The 14,815-nt window shown below is 45.2% G+C and overlaps 1 protein-coding gene and 1 long non-coding RNA gene across 11 annotated transcripts in view; both read right to left on the bottom strand.

Annotated features, from left to right (window-relative positions):
- LOC147633792 (uncharacterized) overlaps positions 1 to 14,815 on the bottom strand; it is a 145,849-nt gene that overhangs the window by 33,011 nt on the left and 98,023 nt on the right. For all 10 annotated transcript variants that reach the window (XR_015266926.1, XR_015266928.1, XR_015266929.1 and 7 more), the window contains exons 20-21: positions 9,914 to 9,985; positions 9,681 to 9,807 (exon numbers count right to left, since the gene is read on the bottom strand). Coding sequence is in view for 6 of the 10 variants with exons in the window: in XM_086804841.1 (XP_086660967.1) it covers positions 9,681 to 9,807; positions 9,914 to 9,985 (199 nt within the window). In the remaining 4 variants the exon portion in view is untranslated. The remainder of the gene's footprint in view (positions 1 to 9,680; positions 9,808 to 9,913; positions 9,986 to 14,815) is intronic.
- On the bottom strand, positions 13,621 to 14,122 carry LOC147633793 (uncharacterized). Its single transcript, XR_015266930.1, has 2 exons — positions 13,991 to 14,122; positions 13,621 to 13,878 (listed from the first exon to the last, which is right to left on the bottom strand). It is a non-coding gene; the product is annotated as an uncharacterized LOC147633793 (long non-coding RNA).

Here is a 14,815-nt window from a genome sequence, read left to right on the forward strand (position 1 = left end):
TAGCAATTCCATCTCTTGCACTTCCATAACAATCTGAGTTCTATGTAGCTCCACCATTTGTTCCCACTTCTTGCCCACAATATTATTTTGCAAATTTAACGCAGTCGTGTGCGAGGAGGAAGTGTCCAAGGCCCAGTTTCTTGCGCTGCGACACTGGTCTTTTAGGTTTTTGCCAACCATCATTTGCCAACTTTTCTTTTCCCTTTTCTTTGCCTTTTTGCACAGCTTGTGAATATGATACATTTGCATTTGCAATAGATGAGGTTAATTTTTTTGCCTTATTGGTTTGCCCACTTGCGACGACGGGAGGTGCCTGACCTTTCACATTGACGTTTGGTGTCGACTGTGGGACCACAACAGGCGGTGAAGGATGCAACACTGTGGGATACTGAGTGGCCATATGACCAAATTTACCACACGTGTAGCATGAACCAGCAAATATACCCCGTTTCAACTCATAGTATGCTTCACCCATATGAACCTCGTCTACTTTCATTGCAATGAACGAGGGCGTGGGTTGAGTCGTATCCCACATTATACAAAACCTGTTTCTATTACCCGAAGGACGAGGTAGGCATATGACTATACCAAGAGAAGCAGCGAGCCCGGGCAAATCCTCTCGCATGTAATTGGGGAAGTTGACTACTTCCACCTAGACTGGGCATCTACGTTTGATGAGTCCTTGATAATCTTTAGTGGGCGTCCACGATCAGATATGCACCATTTGATTTCCAAATTACAATGGCGATTTTTCCAGCATCTGCAACTTATACTGATTTTCGGTGAGCAGCACTTCATAAAATCCTTTGTCTGTGTAATATACTCCCTCCATGTAATTGCCACCCAGTAAAGACTGAAGCCATTGTGCAACATCACTTGTTATGGGCATTCTACTCAAAAAGAACACTATGATTGCATTTTGCAAGTATTTTCCGATTGGTGAGACCACACAAGGCAACTTGAGTTTGTATTTGAGAGTAGGTACAGGCTTATCCCAGCTTTTTTGAATATGTTCAAACTCATCATGCAACACATCATAAATGAACTGAGAATCTTCATTGTTACGGAGCACCCCTGAGCTGTTGACTTCGAAATGTCTTTTCTTGGTTTCTTGATTCCTTTTTCTTTCATAAACAGCCGCCATGATTGCAAAGTTCACTTTACACACACACACACACACACACACACCACACACACACACACACACACACACACACACACACACGCAGAGGGTTGTACAGAGAAGAAATGCGAAGAGCACGAGCTGGGGAGAGTAAAAAACAGCAAACAAGAGCACGTCAGAAAGATGAAGTGGCGAAGTGGAAAGTTTCCCTTCAAACCCTCAGCTATCCTCAGGATCTAAGGGAAACTTTACCACCCCATGAAGAAATGATGAGTAATGAAAAAGGTCATAATTCTGATTCCCTCCATATCAGGAATGGGTTATTTCTACCATCCAATCCCCATCCGGTGAGATTTTCCTATACTAGAAACACCAAGGGGATGCTTCCCGTCCGACTTGCATATGTTAGGCATGCCGCCAGCGTTCATCTTGAGCCAAATAGTATTCCAAAGCTTTCACATGTTTCCCATTACTAGTATGAGTAAGACCTATATTATGAAGTATGTAACTCCGATCGTAAGAATCAATCTCTAAACGCATAGCTTTGTAGTAATTTTAGTCGTGTAGATAAAGCTAGAGCTGCTACTTTAGAGGTAAGAGAAAAAAAAGCAATAACTCGTGTAGGAGAGTTAGCGTCGAAAAGAAGATTTTCGATCTTCCCGCTCATTCAGGGCTTATACTGATGACTCCTTTTGATTCTTGCGCAATTCTCAGTCAGATCTTCAGCAACTTATGGAAGCCCTTGATCTATATGGTTTGGCAGTAGGGTTAAAAGTTAACCTTGCAAAATCAAAACTCCTGCCTTCGCATGAGCGTGACTGGCATCGTTTCTTGTGGCCGCCCCTCTTACTCCCTCTGATCATGTGGTGAGGCATTTGGGGTACCCGATTGGTTGGCACATTTCCTTGGCGCAATAGAGACAGTGGGTCCTTAAAAAGCTTTACCATAAGCAAGAAAAAGGCATCCCCCTAGGAATAGCAATGCCATGCAAGCGCTGCTCCGAAACCAAAGCATCCATGTATAGCATTAATGGATGAGTGGCAATAGCATATAGCAAGGCACTGATAGTACACCCTTGCTGGACCGAGCGGCCCAATGTCCAAGAGGAAGAGAGAACATCGTCAAAAGGCAACGGGTAGAGCCATCCGCATAGAGCCATTGCACCACATGTTGCATGCGACGACCAAAGCCCAACTGGGCGAAAACAGCTGCAATGAAATCCCATCGAATGGTATCAAAAGCTTTCTCAATGTCTATCTACATGATGAGAACATCTTGACCACTATATTTGGCATACTCTATCCCAGTGTAAGTATTAGTAGTATTATCAAGAATCTGCCGGCGGGGCACAAATCCATACTGGGCACAAGGTGCAAACTAGTATACAAAATGTGGGACAGCTGGAGAACCAGCATCTTAGAAACCAACTTATAAACAACTGGCATCAGAGTAATTGGACACCAGTCCGACAGACGTTCACACCGGTTTTTTAGAGCGCAAACGCAGCAAACCCTTTTTCCATGAGAGAGGCACCACACTAGAAAGCCAGGCATCATTAATCATGCGTAGTAAAACAAGGTTCAAATCATCCCAAAACTCATCAAAGAACTCAACTGTAAGCCCATCCCATCCTAGGGATTTCGAGCGACCCAATCGAGCCAAGGAAGCTGTGAACTCCTCATCAGTAAATGGCACGTGCTGCAAATTCATCTGAGGTGGAGGGTCCAAGAGCAGCAAACAAATCAGCAAAATAGTGTTGGACAACACCATCAACCTGTTGCTTATGTTGTCAGTCCAAGTCCCATCATGCCGTTGCACCCCATGAAGGAAATGCATACGTCAAGAAGTGTGGAGGCTTCTCAAAGAAGCCTTAGAGGAGTAGCCCTTATCCTGCAATGCTTTATGACGAGAAAGTACTTGTCATTTGTGAAGTTTACGTTTATCATTATCAACCAAACAATGATGTGCCGATTGAAGGTAGGATTGCTCAACAGCAGAAAGGGCACGTTGCTGGCTAAGATCTGTAAGCTGCTGTAGTTGAGACTTAGCATTGGCCACCCGAGTTCATAAGCCTCCCATGTAGCATTTGCCATAGTCTCGGATAAATCCTGTATGCCCATGGAAAAACAATCCCATGTCCAATCGACATCGACAGAAATATGTAAAACAAGGCGATCAACGAGTCCATGTACCATGAACTAGAAGCACTGATGCTTGAGATAACTATTATTAACTAGCAAGAGCCTCTTGCAAGGCAGTGGCACATCCTGCGGTGGGAGACCAAAATGCAATGTCATACAGCCCGGGAAATGATCCGACAAGCGCATCAAGAAATCCAAGCTCATTGCAAAGGTAAAAACATCAAACTACACTGCATTCCAACATTGCCCCAACATGGAGCAGCTACTACGGAAAACTAGAAACAATGATAAAACACTTCCAACTGGGCCGTGGAAAGGTCTCCAAGAAAGTAGGCATCTTGGAGAGACCAGAGCAAGGAGAATTTGAAAAAGGCAAAGACATCCACCGAAGTGTGCCCAAAGAACTGAGTGTTGCGGGCATGGTATAAACTCCATAAGGCCCAATAATGACACCAAGAAAAAAAGAGAACATACTCGGGGGTAGAGGGATATCTACCAAAAAGCCAAAACTACCTGCCAAAGGAAAGGCTAGGAAACCGGGCATGGAGAAGAGTTGTCATACGGCTAGGAAATCTGGAGCGGTAGGACAAGCCTAGAGAGGATGCAGGACCGTCTCGCACGGATGTGAACAAGTAGGGCAAACAGAGGAGACAATACGTCGGGCAGCCAGAAGGACACCCTCTGGAAGGGCCCCCACCAGACATCGCCACAGAAAGACCCGCTGCTTGAGGGGAAGCTTACTTTTCCATATACGATGAAGACATGTTTTCCACCACCCAAGCGGCCTATCCAAATGCCAAAAACGATTGCCATGCTCCTAAACCCATGGTTGCGGAAGAAGACGGTAGGTTTTTTTGGTAGTCAGATCGGCAAAAGAGAAAGTGGAATAACCTGGTAGCCCCCGATCAAACGTCCAATCCAGCAGTGGAAGAGGAGAAAACAACCAAGGCACCAGCTGGAAAGGCTGTAGCAACTCGGCGATAGTATGCAATATAGGCCGGTAATGCATCCTTAGATGAAACCGTGTCCGGGCCCGTGGAAAAGAGAATGTGCAACCATTGTCATCTACTACATCATCCACCAGACAAATGCCCAAGCGATGCAAAAAATAAGCCTTACGAGGCTGAGAAAGTGTCAAAGGGGAATCAAAGACCCGACTCCAGTGTAGACTCTGCTGACAAAGCGAGATGCCCGAATCCGAAGGGCAGCCAGACCAAGATAAATGTGCAAAAAGCTGCTGCCAATCGGAAATCAAATGGGTAGAAAAAGGTTAGCCAAGAATGTGGCCTTGAAAATGCCTAAAAATAACATCCGGGATAGCTAGTGTCCAGTGCCCAAATGCTGCTGTCTTGAGAGAGGCAAACAAGTGAGAAAGCATGAGTGTCCAGGGTTGGAGCTGTTGCGAGAAAGCAGGCAAGAGCATGGCCCTTGCGAGCAAGCACATGAACATGTATGTTGAGGATGTTCAAGCCCCCATGCCTTTTTGGCGTGCAAACATAACTGCATTTGAGAAGACGCACCGCCTTACGGTTAGTTTTGGTACGTCAAAGACATTCTATCGCTTTGGACATAAATTGTTGAATGTCCAAAGAGAACCAAGGAATGAGCGGCAAATGAAATTTCACATAAGCCATAATGATGGATTGGACAATCCGAAGGCGAACATGAAGTGGCCAAGTGGAAAGTTTCTAGTAGTCCACCTTATGGTAAAGCTTCAGAAGCACCCACTGTCTCTTCTATGCCAAGGAAATGTGCCAACCAATGGGGTACCCCAAATGCCGCAACACATGATCAGGAGGGACTAAGAGGGCCGACCAAAAGAAACGATGCCAGTCACGCTCATGCAAAGGCAAGAGTTCTGATTTTGCAAAGTTAACTTTTCACACTGCCACCAAGCCATACAGATCAAGGGCTTGCATAAGCTACTGATGATCTGAATGAGAATTGCCCAAGAATCAGAAGGAGTCATCAGCATAAGCCTTGCTAACAAAAGGCATCCCCCCAGGAATAGCAATGCCATGCAAGCGTTGCTCCGAAACCAAAGCATCCATGTATAGCAGTAACATATGAGTGGCGATAGCATATAGCAAGGCATTGAGAGGACAACCTTGTGAGACAGAGCGGCCCAATGTCCAAGAGAAAGAGGGAACATCAGCCAACAGGCAGCGGGCAAAGCCATCCGCATAGAGCCAATGCACCACACGTTGCATGCGACGACCAAAGCCCAACTGGGCGAGAACGGCTGCAATGACATCCCATCGAATGGTATCAAAAGCTTTCTCAATGTCTACCTGCATGATAAGAACATCCTGACCAATGTATTTGGCATACTCTATCCCAAAGTAGGTATTAGCAATATTATCAAGAATCTTCCCGCGAGGCACAAAACCATATTGGAGATCTATAATACTTAGCATTGGCCACCCGAGTTCGTAGGCCTCCCATGTAGCATTTTCCATAGTCTCGGATAACATCCTGCATGCCCATGGAAAAACAATCCGATGCCCAGTCGGCATCGATAGAAACATGCAAAACAAGGCGATCAATTAGTCCATGTACCATGAACTGGAAGCACTGATGCTTGAGATAACTATTATTAACCAACAAGAGCCTCTTGCAAGGCAGTGGCACATCTTGTCGTGGGAGACCAAAATGCAACGTCCATTTATTTACATGGCAGAGGCCCTGAACATTGTATGTAATGCATTTGAGCGGTATATACATATGTAAAAACTACAAGAAAGTCCCACCACTCAACTCTCAACCTGCATGGCTGCACTAGGGCTGGGCCATGATTGGTTGCTCATCAACATTAGCAAGCTCCGGAAGGTCAAAAGTATGGGCATCAGTAAGAACATGAGTACCCGATAATGGATGCAATGAATCAGCTCCTCAAACCACTACTGACCAAAGTTGCCCCACCCCAAATCCATCATCAGGCATAAACTCCGAGGAAGTAGGAGTAGTTTGAGTCCAATTCCTATTGACCATTGGCTTGGCTTTAAGTGGTTTCTTTGGCAATTGCAAATCCGATGAGGCAGCAACCTTAACCGCACCATTCCCCTTGTCCCAAGTCTAGACACTTTAGCTTTCCCTTTCTCAGTTGCTACGGGTGGCAAGGCACCTGAGGGACGAGACTTAGGTTCAAGAGAAGGCCCGGAGAGAGGAGGGTCTATCGGCTGGACGGCAGTGGGTGGAGGCTTTAACAAAACTTGGGGACAATCAGATTGCACGTGACCGAACTTTCCACACTCAAAGCCGGAGCCTGCAAAATTTCCCCATTTGAGTTTAAAAAAGACCTCCTGAGAGGGCATACCAGGCATATCAATCTGAAACGCCACATCGGAAGGAGTGGGTTTATTTGTGTCCCACAACACGCAAAAACGATTCACATTGCCATTCGAACGAGGTGGACACAACTTTCCCCAGTTCTTCGGCTAAGAACGGTAATGTAGGTCTACAGTACAAAGGCAACTGGGGCTCAGTAAAAATAACCTCATGGAAACCACGGGCAGCTTTGTAACAGCCTGCAAGAAAGCATCCTTTAAGCAAAGACTTAATCCACTGTGCAACATCCCCCGCATCACGCATATGGCCGGGAAAGAACAGCACAACTGCTTTTTGTGCCAAACTCATTACTGGAGCATACAAGAACTGTCCCGGGATAGAAACATGAAAAGCCGGCTCTGGCTCATCCCAAGCTTGCTTAATTTCAGAAAACCCTTCTTGCAAGGTGTCAACAAAAGGCTGTAATTCCGGATTCACACAACGAGCAAGCGCATCATCAACAAAAACCTGGCGACACTTAAGGTTGCCTCTTTGCAAAGTCTTCACAGGCTCCATGAAGAAAACCCCGACCAACAAATACAGCCACACACACACACACAACTGCGCACAAGCTAACTGTACACCCCCCCCCCCCCCCCCCCCCCGCACACACACACACACACACAGTGGTCGCGGAAGGGAAAAGAAGTAGTAAGGGAAGATTGAGGAGAGGAGAAAACAGGGACGAAGAAGAACCCTCCGGTAGGAAGAAGACAAGGGAGGTCGTAGGCCTAAGGCGATGTAACTATTTGGTCCTCCATGCTCTTTTTATATGATAGAATTCATGCCTAAACACATGGACAGGATGATGGACACATGGAAACAAGGTTCCTAAAGTTGGAATTGGAAAAAGCACCCATCTTGGTCAAAAAGCAGGAAAAAGCAAAAGTCAAACTTTGTTGACCAAAAAACAGAGGGCACTGTTGGAAAGAGGACATTGAACTGGATCAAAAAGCTCAAAGCCGCTTTTTCAAAAAGTTGCTCCAGGACCAAAAAGCAAGGCCCTGAAGATTATAAAAGCAAATCAAGAACTTTGGCTATTTAAAAGAAAAGCAAAAGCTAGGAGATAAAGCAAAAGCAAAGTGTGGCATAAAGCATGGTCCCGCATCAAATATATAAGGAGCCAATATCCTCATGGAGAAGCATAGAAGTACTCGTGGAGGTTTTTCGAAGATCCTGAGAAGAATCGTCATCATCACCATCTTCCCTTTTTGAAGAAGATCCTGAGAAGAATCGTCATGGAGAAGCATAGAAGTACTCGTGGAGGTTTTGAAGAAGATCCTGAGAAGAAATCACCATCTTCCTTTTTTGGTTGTCTAACTCCACCTTCTTCACCGGCAGCCACCTCCATGACACACTGCAGCGCCCTCCTCAGTCGCTGCTTCACCCTGGATTTCTTATTGCTTGGTTGCGCTGCCCTTGCAGCACCTGTGTACTTCTGTGCGCCGCCCGTCTGCAGCAGCGCCACCCCTGTTTTGTTAACTCTGCGCCGCCCTGAGTAGAGCCACCTTGTAGCCAACGCCTATTCTACTTGTTGCGCCGCCTCTGCTTTGCCTGCGCCACCATCTGAACTACAGCGCTCTGCCCAGCAGCGCCGCTTTTATCTGCTGCGCTGCCATCGCCAGTACCATCGCAGCCTCTGCTAGAGGAAGCCGCCGCCTGCAGCACACTGTCCTGCACCAGCAGCTCTGACACCTTGTGTGCCACCTTCTACCTTAGAGCAGCACCGCCTCCTACTGCTGCCCGTGAGAACACTATTTGACGCTAGAAGCACCACCCTGATCTCTATTGTGTCGTCTCCCTAAAAACTCCGTTGAAGTGTTATCATCTCCTCAGTGTGGGTGAATCTTGGGATTACCTTGTCCGGATTTAGAGTAAAAGACCTTGAAGATATTTGGGGAACATCAGATTTGATTTTGGTATTAGCCTGGTGTTAAGTCTTTGGTGGGTCATCCTCGTGGTGAGCTCGGCATCAATTATCTTGTGCCTCGACATCGACCTCAGCCCGATCCCAACATTGACACTTTTGTTTGATATTGTATTCATTTGTGTATTGGTCCTGGCTTGGAAAAGCCCATGCATTGTTCATAAAATAAATTCCTGAAGAGGGGGCGGGGCCTGTTCCCTGCTTAACGTGGTGTACTGTGTGAAACCCCCTTTTCCCATCTTTCTCTCCCCCTTCTCTCTCTCTATATATATTTATCTCTCGTACACATGGTTGTATCTATCACTGCATGCCCTAGAGGGTAGTCGTGGCGGCAGTAGGGAATTCTCTGGCAAACTCTCTCTCGCAGGCGCGCACCTCTCACAACACACACACAAACAAACACATACAGTTTATTAACAGTTCCGAGTTACAGGGGTTAATGTCCTATTAGGATCATTTTAATAGGAATTCACGAAAGTCAATAAGTATTTGAATAGAGTAAGATATTGCCTATACCAATGAAAAGTTCAGGTTATTTCCCAGACTTGACAAAAACCAAAGTGTGATCTTCATTCCACGAGAGTCTACTCACAAAGCTGCAAATCATGAACCCTATCGTCGTGAATAGCATAGACTACATGCTATGAGAGCCCCACTCACCTCATCAGCACCCAAGAGTAGGTGTAGGTTCATGCATAAAGATATGCCGACCATCGATATGGCAAAGAGATAAGAAGTTCAGGTTATTTCCCAAAATTTAACAAAAACCAAAGTGCGATGCGAGTCTACTCACAAAATTTCAAACCATGAACTCTATAATGCATAGCATAGACTATGTGTCACTCATGTCATCAATGCCCAAGAGTAGGTGCAACTTCATGCCTAAGGTATCTAACGTTTATTACGGCTTGGGAAATTAGTGTCGTAAGTTTGTTCTACTATTAAATTAATGATTTTTTTTAAAAACACCAATTTGCAAATTCTCTAAAAGGAGTCAAGTGAAAAGATGAAAAGAGGTATTGGGAAGAAAATTAAGGGGATAAAAACCGATTTTTTTAAATATTTAAGGTATATTGCTTTGGTCAATCTCCAAGAAGGAGACCCTGACTATAAACAAAATATTGAGCTAATAAAACCTTTTGAAAATGTGTACAGAGCAAACCTGAGGGGGAGATGTGTGATTTTAATGTGGTTTTGCTCTGCAGTGCTTCAAATCCATCCTTTCCTTCTACAGCTAAGGCTTTCTCCTGGTTCACAAGCTCCAGTTCAATTTCTGCTTCCTCCAGATCCTAGAAAGCATGCGCACACTTATGTATCAAAAAAATGAAAGAATTGACTGCTTCGACTCATTAAAGTTTTACAGAACTACATAAAATGATGTTGAAACAAAACTACCTTTGCTTCTTGGAAATTTCCTGCTAATGTATTGTCTTCCATCATGCGAATGGCATTTATTCTTGCAAGGACCTGAAAATAAAGCAAATTAAGTAGTTGATTGGACTGCGACTCTGTCACCTATCCCCCCACTGCCACCCCCCATCTCCCATTACACGGCGGTCCATTTTGATGACGAGCTTGACCCTGTTTACTCCGACCACATCTACCACCACCTTCAACATGTGGATCCTATTGTCCCTACCAGCCCTCACATCACAGCTTACCACCATTCTCCACACATCTACCACCACTTCTTTCATATGCACGAGCCATCTACAGCCAAGTCACCTTGCAGTTCCATGCCCCGGAACTATTAGTATGATGACGAACGCCAAGCTACATGAGGTATGGATTGGGCAAATCATGAAGTGCCAAGCACAACGGATTTCTCAACGCCTCACACAGCACAAGAAATGGGAGTTCTTCACTCCGTAAGAAGATGAATTATATAGACTCTTCTTAGGGCTGAACTACAAAGAGGCTTGGAGGAAATTCCAAGAACATTGCCTCCGCACCCACCCATCCCAAACCTATGACAAAAACATGACACCCCTATGCATGCTCCCTCTATCATATCCCCCATCAGCCACCTATGTCTCCACCCAATCCCCGCCCCACCACCTCCACCTTCTTCACAAAGGGCATGGTCATTGTTAGGATTCAGAGCCTAATGTGGGTGATCCGCCTCTTAAGGTGTGAACACCCTCTTATGAGAAGATAGGATAAGTGCGCCACGTGTCATTAGATAATGTGTGTGTGTGTGTGTGATTCCTATGGGTCAAAAGATAAGGCTTCCTTACCAACCTACAAAAGCATGTGCTTGCGAAGAGTTTCAATATCTATCAAAAACCATCATTGAGTTGTGCAAACTCATCACAAGGGTACCTCACGCCAGCTCAGCTTTACCACTCCGAGTGCCATGTTGTAGCGCCCCATGCGGGATATCTTAGGATGATATGCAAGGCTTATGCTCTTTGTACATGGATCAGCCCTAGCATCTCGGCTTTAGCATTTTAGCTTTGTCATTTTCTTTCATTTTAGTACCCATGATGATGTATTCCATGGACACGATGTAATCCTTTTGGTCTCATAGGTCATTTTGGCATTTTGAAGACGTTAATATATCATTTCATTTCTCTCTCTCTCACTACATTTTTTCAGAGATCCATCCCACTCCCATCTCCTACACCTGAGAGCAGAGAATTACTCTCCAAAGAGCAGAGACACTCAAAGCCCGCAGGAGACAGAGGACACCTGGCTTTCAGACACCATGCCTATACCAGAGAGAGATGACAGAGATCAAAGCTCAGTTTCACAAAGAGGGTGCGGAGCGACTGGCTCCAGACCCAGGCATGTTCTTCAGGGAGCTGTGAACACCCCCTTCATTGATGTATACCATTTTATACCCCCAGTATGGTACAGGATGGAGCTAGCGAGGTTGCATATCATGATTGTATACTCCATGCATATAGCTTTGCATTCTCCTAGTAGTAGAGCTCCATCCCCTCCCCCACTCATTGTACTTATTGCACACCCAGATTCAGCTTTTTAGTTCAGTACTTTTTCATTTTGTTGGGATGACAGAGGATACCCCACACAGGTACACTGATTTGTCTCATAGGCCGAGTTCGGTCTTTTGGAAGACGTTAATAAAATCTTTCTTTCTTTCTCTCTCCACACACACCATGGACATCTTACATGCCACCTTAGCTTAGGCTCATCATGTGTGTTGTGGTAACCCTAATACCTTCAATTGGTATCAGAGCCACAAGAACTACACCGCCCACCAACCATTGTATCCTCGGCTGTGTCTTTGCAACCACCTTTGCGTCTCTCACAGGCGTTGCTCACCTACCACCATTTCCAACATAACTCCACCAACTCGCCGCCATACCTAGCGGACTTCATGATAGCCCCCCACCGGGTGGGTGGGCAAAGACTTGGGCTGAGCCTCTAGCACCCTAGCAAAGATCTCCCCTTCGTGCCCTTCCCAAAGAGCCCCCTGTTTCTACTCGGCGCCACACCTAGTCGCCGCCATCCGTTAGTTGCTGTGCAATCACCTTGCCCACGTTTTTTCTTCTTTGTCATCTCCTGAGAGCCTATGCCTGTTTCTCATGGGTGCCACACCTAGTCGTTGATGTCTGTCAGTTTTGCTGCAGCCACAGCCACCATTACCCTCACTTTGCTTCCGTTTCAGCACTGTGCTGAATGTGTCGCCTCTCCTCCACTCAACTTGCCAGTCCAGCTGCCATCAACAACTTGTACCTGTACTCGTAGTTGCCAATACGAAAAGTTTGGTTCGGTACGATACGTTCAAATACGGTCTCGAAACGCACCGCTAAATTTTGAAAATAAAAATACGGTGGAGATACGCTCCATTAAAAATTACTTAAAAATATAAATATAGATGCAAAACTTAGAGAAGTTACAACTTACAACTTACCCAAAACATAAAAATTTATAATGTTGCAACCTGCAAGTTGCATAGAAAATGAAAGTAGACAAATGTACATGTGACATGTCAAAAAGAGTCATGAATATATATAAAGCCGCAAAAGTCGGCATGCCGCATGGGCAAGTACAAAAATGCAAAAAGCCCATACAGGACTATAGAGGCTAAAAGCCTATGTCACCATCTATGTCAGGAGTCAAGACTCGAGATATCGCTAGGCTCTTCAATATCCTTACTAGAGGAGGACACCTCAGAGCTCCCAGCAAAATCCCCATCGCTAAGAACGTTGTCCTTATCATCATATTCAAGCTCCCTAACATCACCATGAATTGCCGAAGAAGACTCCGCAATGGAAGCATCCTCAACTCTAATCACTGCGGGGGTAGAGCTCCAACTCGTGGAGCCACGACATAGGTAGCAACTGGGCGATCAGAGCCTCGGGAGAGCCAAAGGTAAGAATAGGCCGAACCTATACTCCACCTCTAGCTCCGCGGCCACGACGAGTGCGAGAGACTAGTCTATCAATCTCCTCTAGCTCTTTGTAGAGCTCTGCATATATGGCCTTCTCTACATTACGCTCCTTGTAGACACTTTTAAGAGTGTCCACCGTCAACTTGAATTCGTCAACGTTTACCTACAAGTTTTATAATTGGTTAGGAGATAAATAATAAAACATTGAAAGTTATGTAAGTCTAACATGTTACATAACAATATACCTGTCTAGCTTGACTCATATCGTGCATTGCAAGCACCATGCGCAAGTTATTGCGGCAATAGATCAGCCACAATAATTGATTAGGAGATAAATAATAAAACATTGAAAGTTATGTAAGTCTAACATGTTACATAACAATATACCTGTCTAGCTTGACTTATATCGTGCATTGCACGCACCATGCACAAGTTATTGAGGCAATAGATCAGCCGCTCTAATTGTCTCATGGTCAATCGATTGCGTAACTTCATCTGTATAAGTGAGTAGGAACTCCAGTTCCTCTCACATGCACCCGAAGAGCAATCTAATCCACAATAAAAATAAACAATGTTCAGGATTCTAGTATCTACACATAATTTAGTAACTTCGTGCCGAGTGGTTACCTATGCTAGAATCCTCAAAGCCACTCTTTGTAGGTGAGGTTGTTGGTAAGTAAATGACTCCCACCAAAAGAGAGGCTTCAATATAGAATCCCTCCTCCAACATACCGCATTGGGGAATGCGGAGCCCCTCTGATCATTATAGTTGATGAGCTCCTACAAGAACTGAAATTGCCCATTCTCATCATCGGGTAATGCTTTCGGTAAGAAAGCATCCCTAGCTGAAAGCAACTCTTGATCAGTGAAAAGTGAGAGTGCTTAGTAGGCAGGATGCAACAAAGCAGCAAGGCCATGGATAGGCCTCTTCATCCACTTCCATCTCTTCTCCACGAGTGCCAAGATAGCATCGCGTCGAGGAGTAGCCTCAAGGGGATCACTGTGAGTTTTAAAATAAAGAGGAGAATATCTTATATGAGAAAAACGAAAGAAAAAGTTTTTAAATTCAACATTCTATTTTAGTTTATTACTTATTCTTGAATCTTATTTACCTTGTTAGCATATACTCTGGATCAAGCTCATCGAGGACTGTGGTGCGGATAATCTCGGTAATGGCCTCTCTCATAAAGTGAGTAAGGAGCCCCATAGTAGCCCCCTCCATGTTTGTCATGCGTAAAACTCTATACAAGGGAGTAACCGCAATGACTAGGGCGCGGACCTGGCACCAAAACTCCTCTCAAGCATAGCCATTGAATGGCACTTGCCTCATCGACACGCGAAGGTATCTCACCTTGTATCCATTCCTGCCACTCCGGTGAAACCACTTTTACTTGGAGCTTAGGCATGACATCATAAAGGCGCTCTAGAAGAAGCCACATGTAGGCAAAGCGCGTTGAGGATGGCTTCTTCATCTCCAAGTCGCTGTGATGGCGGAAGATAGCAAGGGCCTTGACTTTTTCACTGAAAAAAGTGACAATTTGAGTGGCTTGTGTCACCACACTCTTCACCCACTCTAACTTGTCCTCCATACGCAAGTCAAGGCAGTGAGAGGCACAAGGAGTCCATACTATGGACTTAAACTCCTCCTCAAGCAAACGGCCCATCTTGCGGCAATTGGACGCATTGTCCATAACCACTTGAACCACATTTTCGGGGCCAACCTACAAGGATGATGGATGCATGAAAAGGGAAAATAAATAAGACTTGAAAGTTGAGTAAAAAGGCAAAGGCTAAACTTTCAAGCTTCAAACTCACCTCGATTATGGCTTGTCGAATGTGGCGATAGATGAACTCGCCCGAGGTTTTCTTCCCCGCCTTTCCGGCATCCACGGCCCGCAACAAGTACGTGCCAAGAGAGCAAGATACTAGAATGTTGA

Source organism: Cibotium barometz, chromosome 11 (assembly GCF_041138505.1).
Source record: "Cibotium barometz isolate CiBa-2024 chromosome 11, ASM4113850v1, whole genome shotgun sequence".
NCBI lineage: Eukaryota > Viridiplantae > Streptophyta > Polypodiopsida > Cyatheales > Cibotiaceae > Cibotium > Cibotium barometz.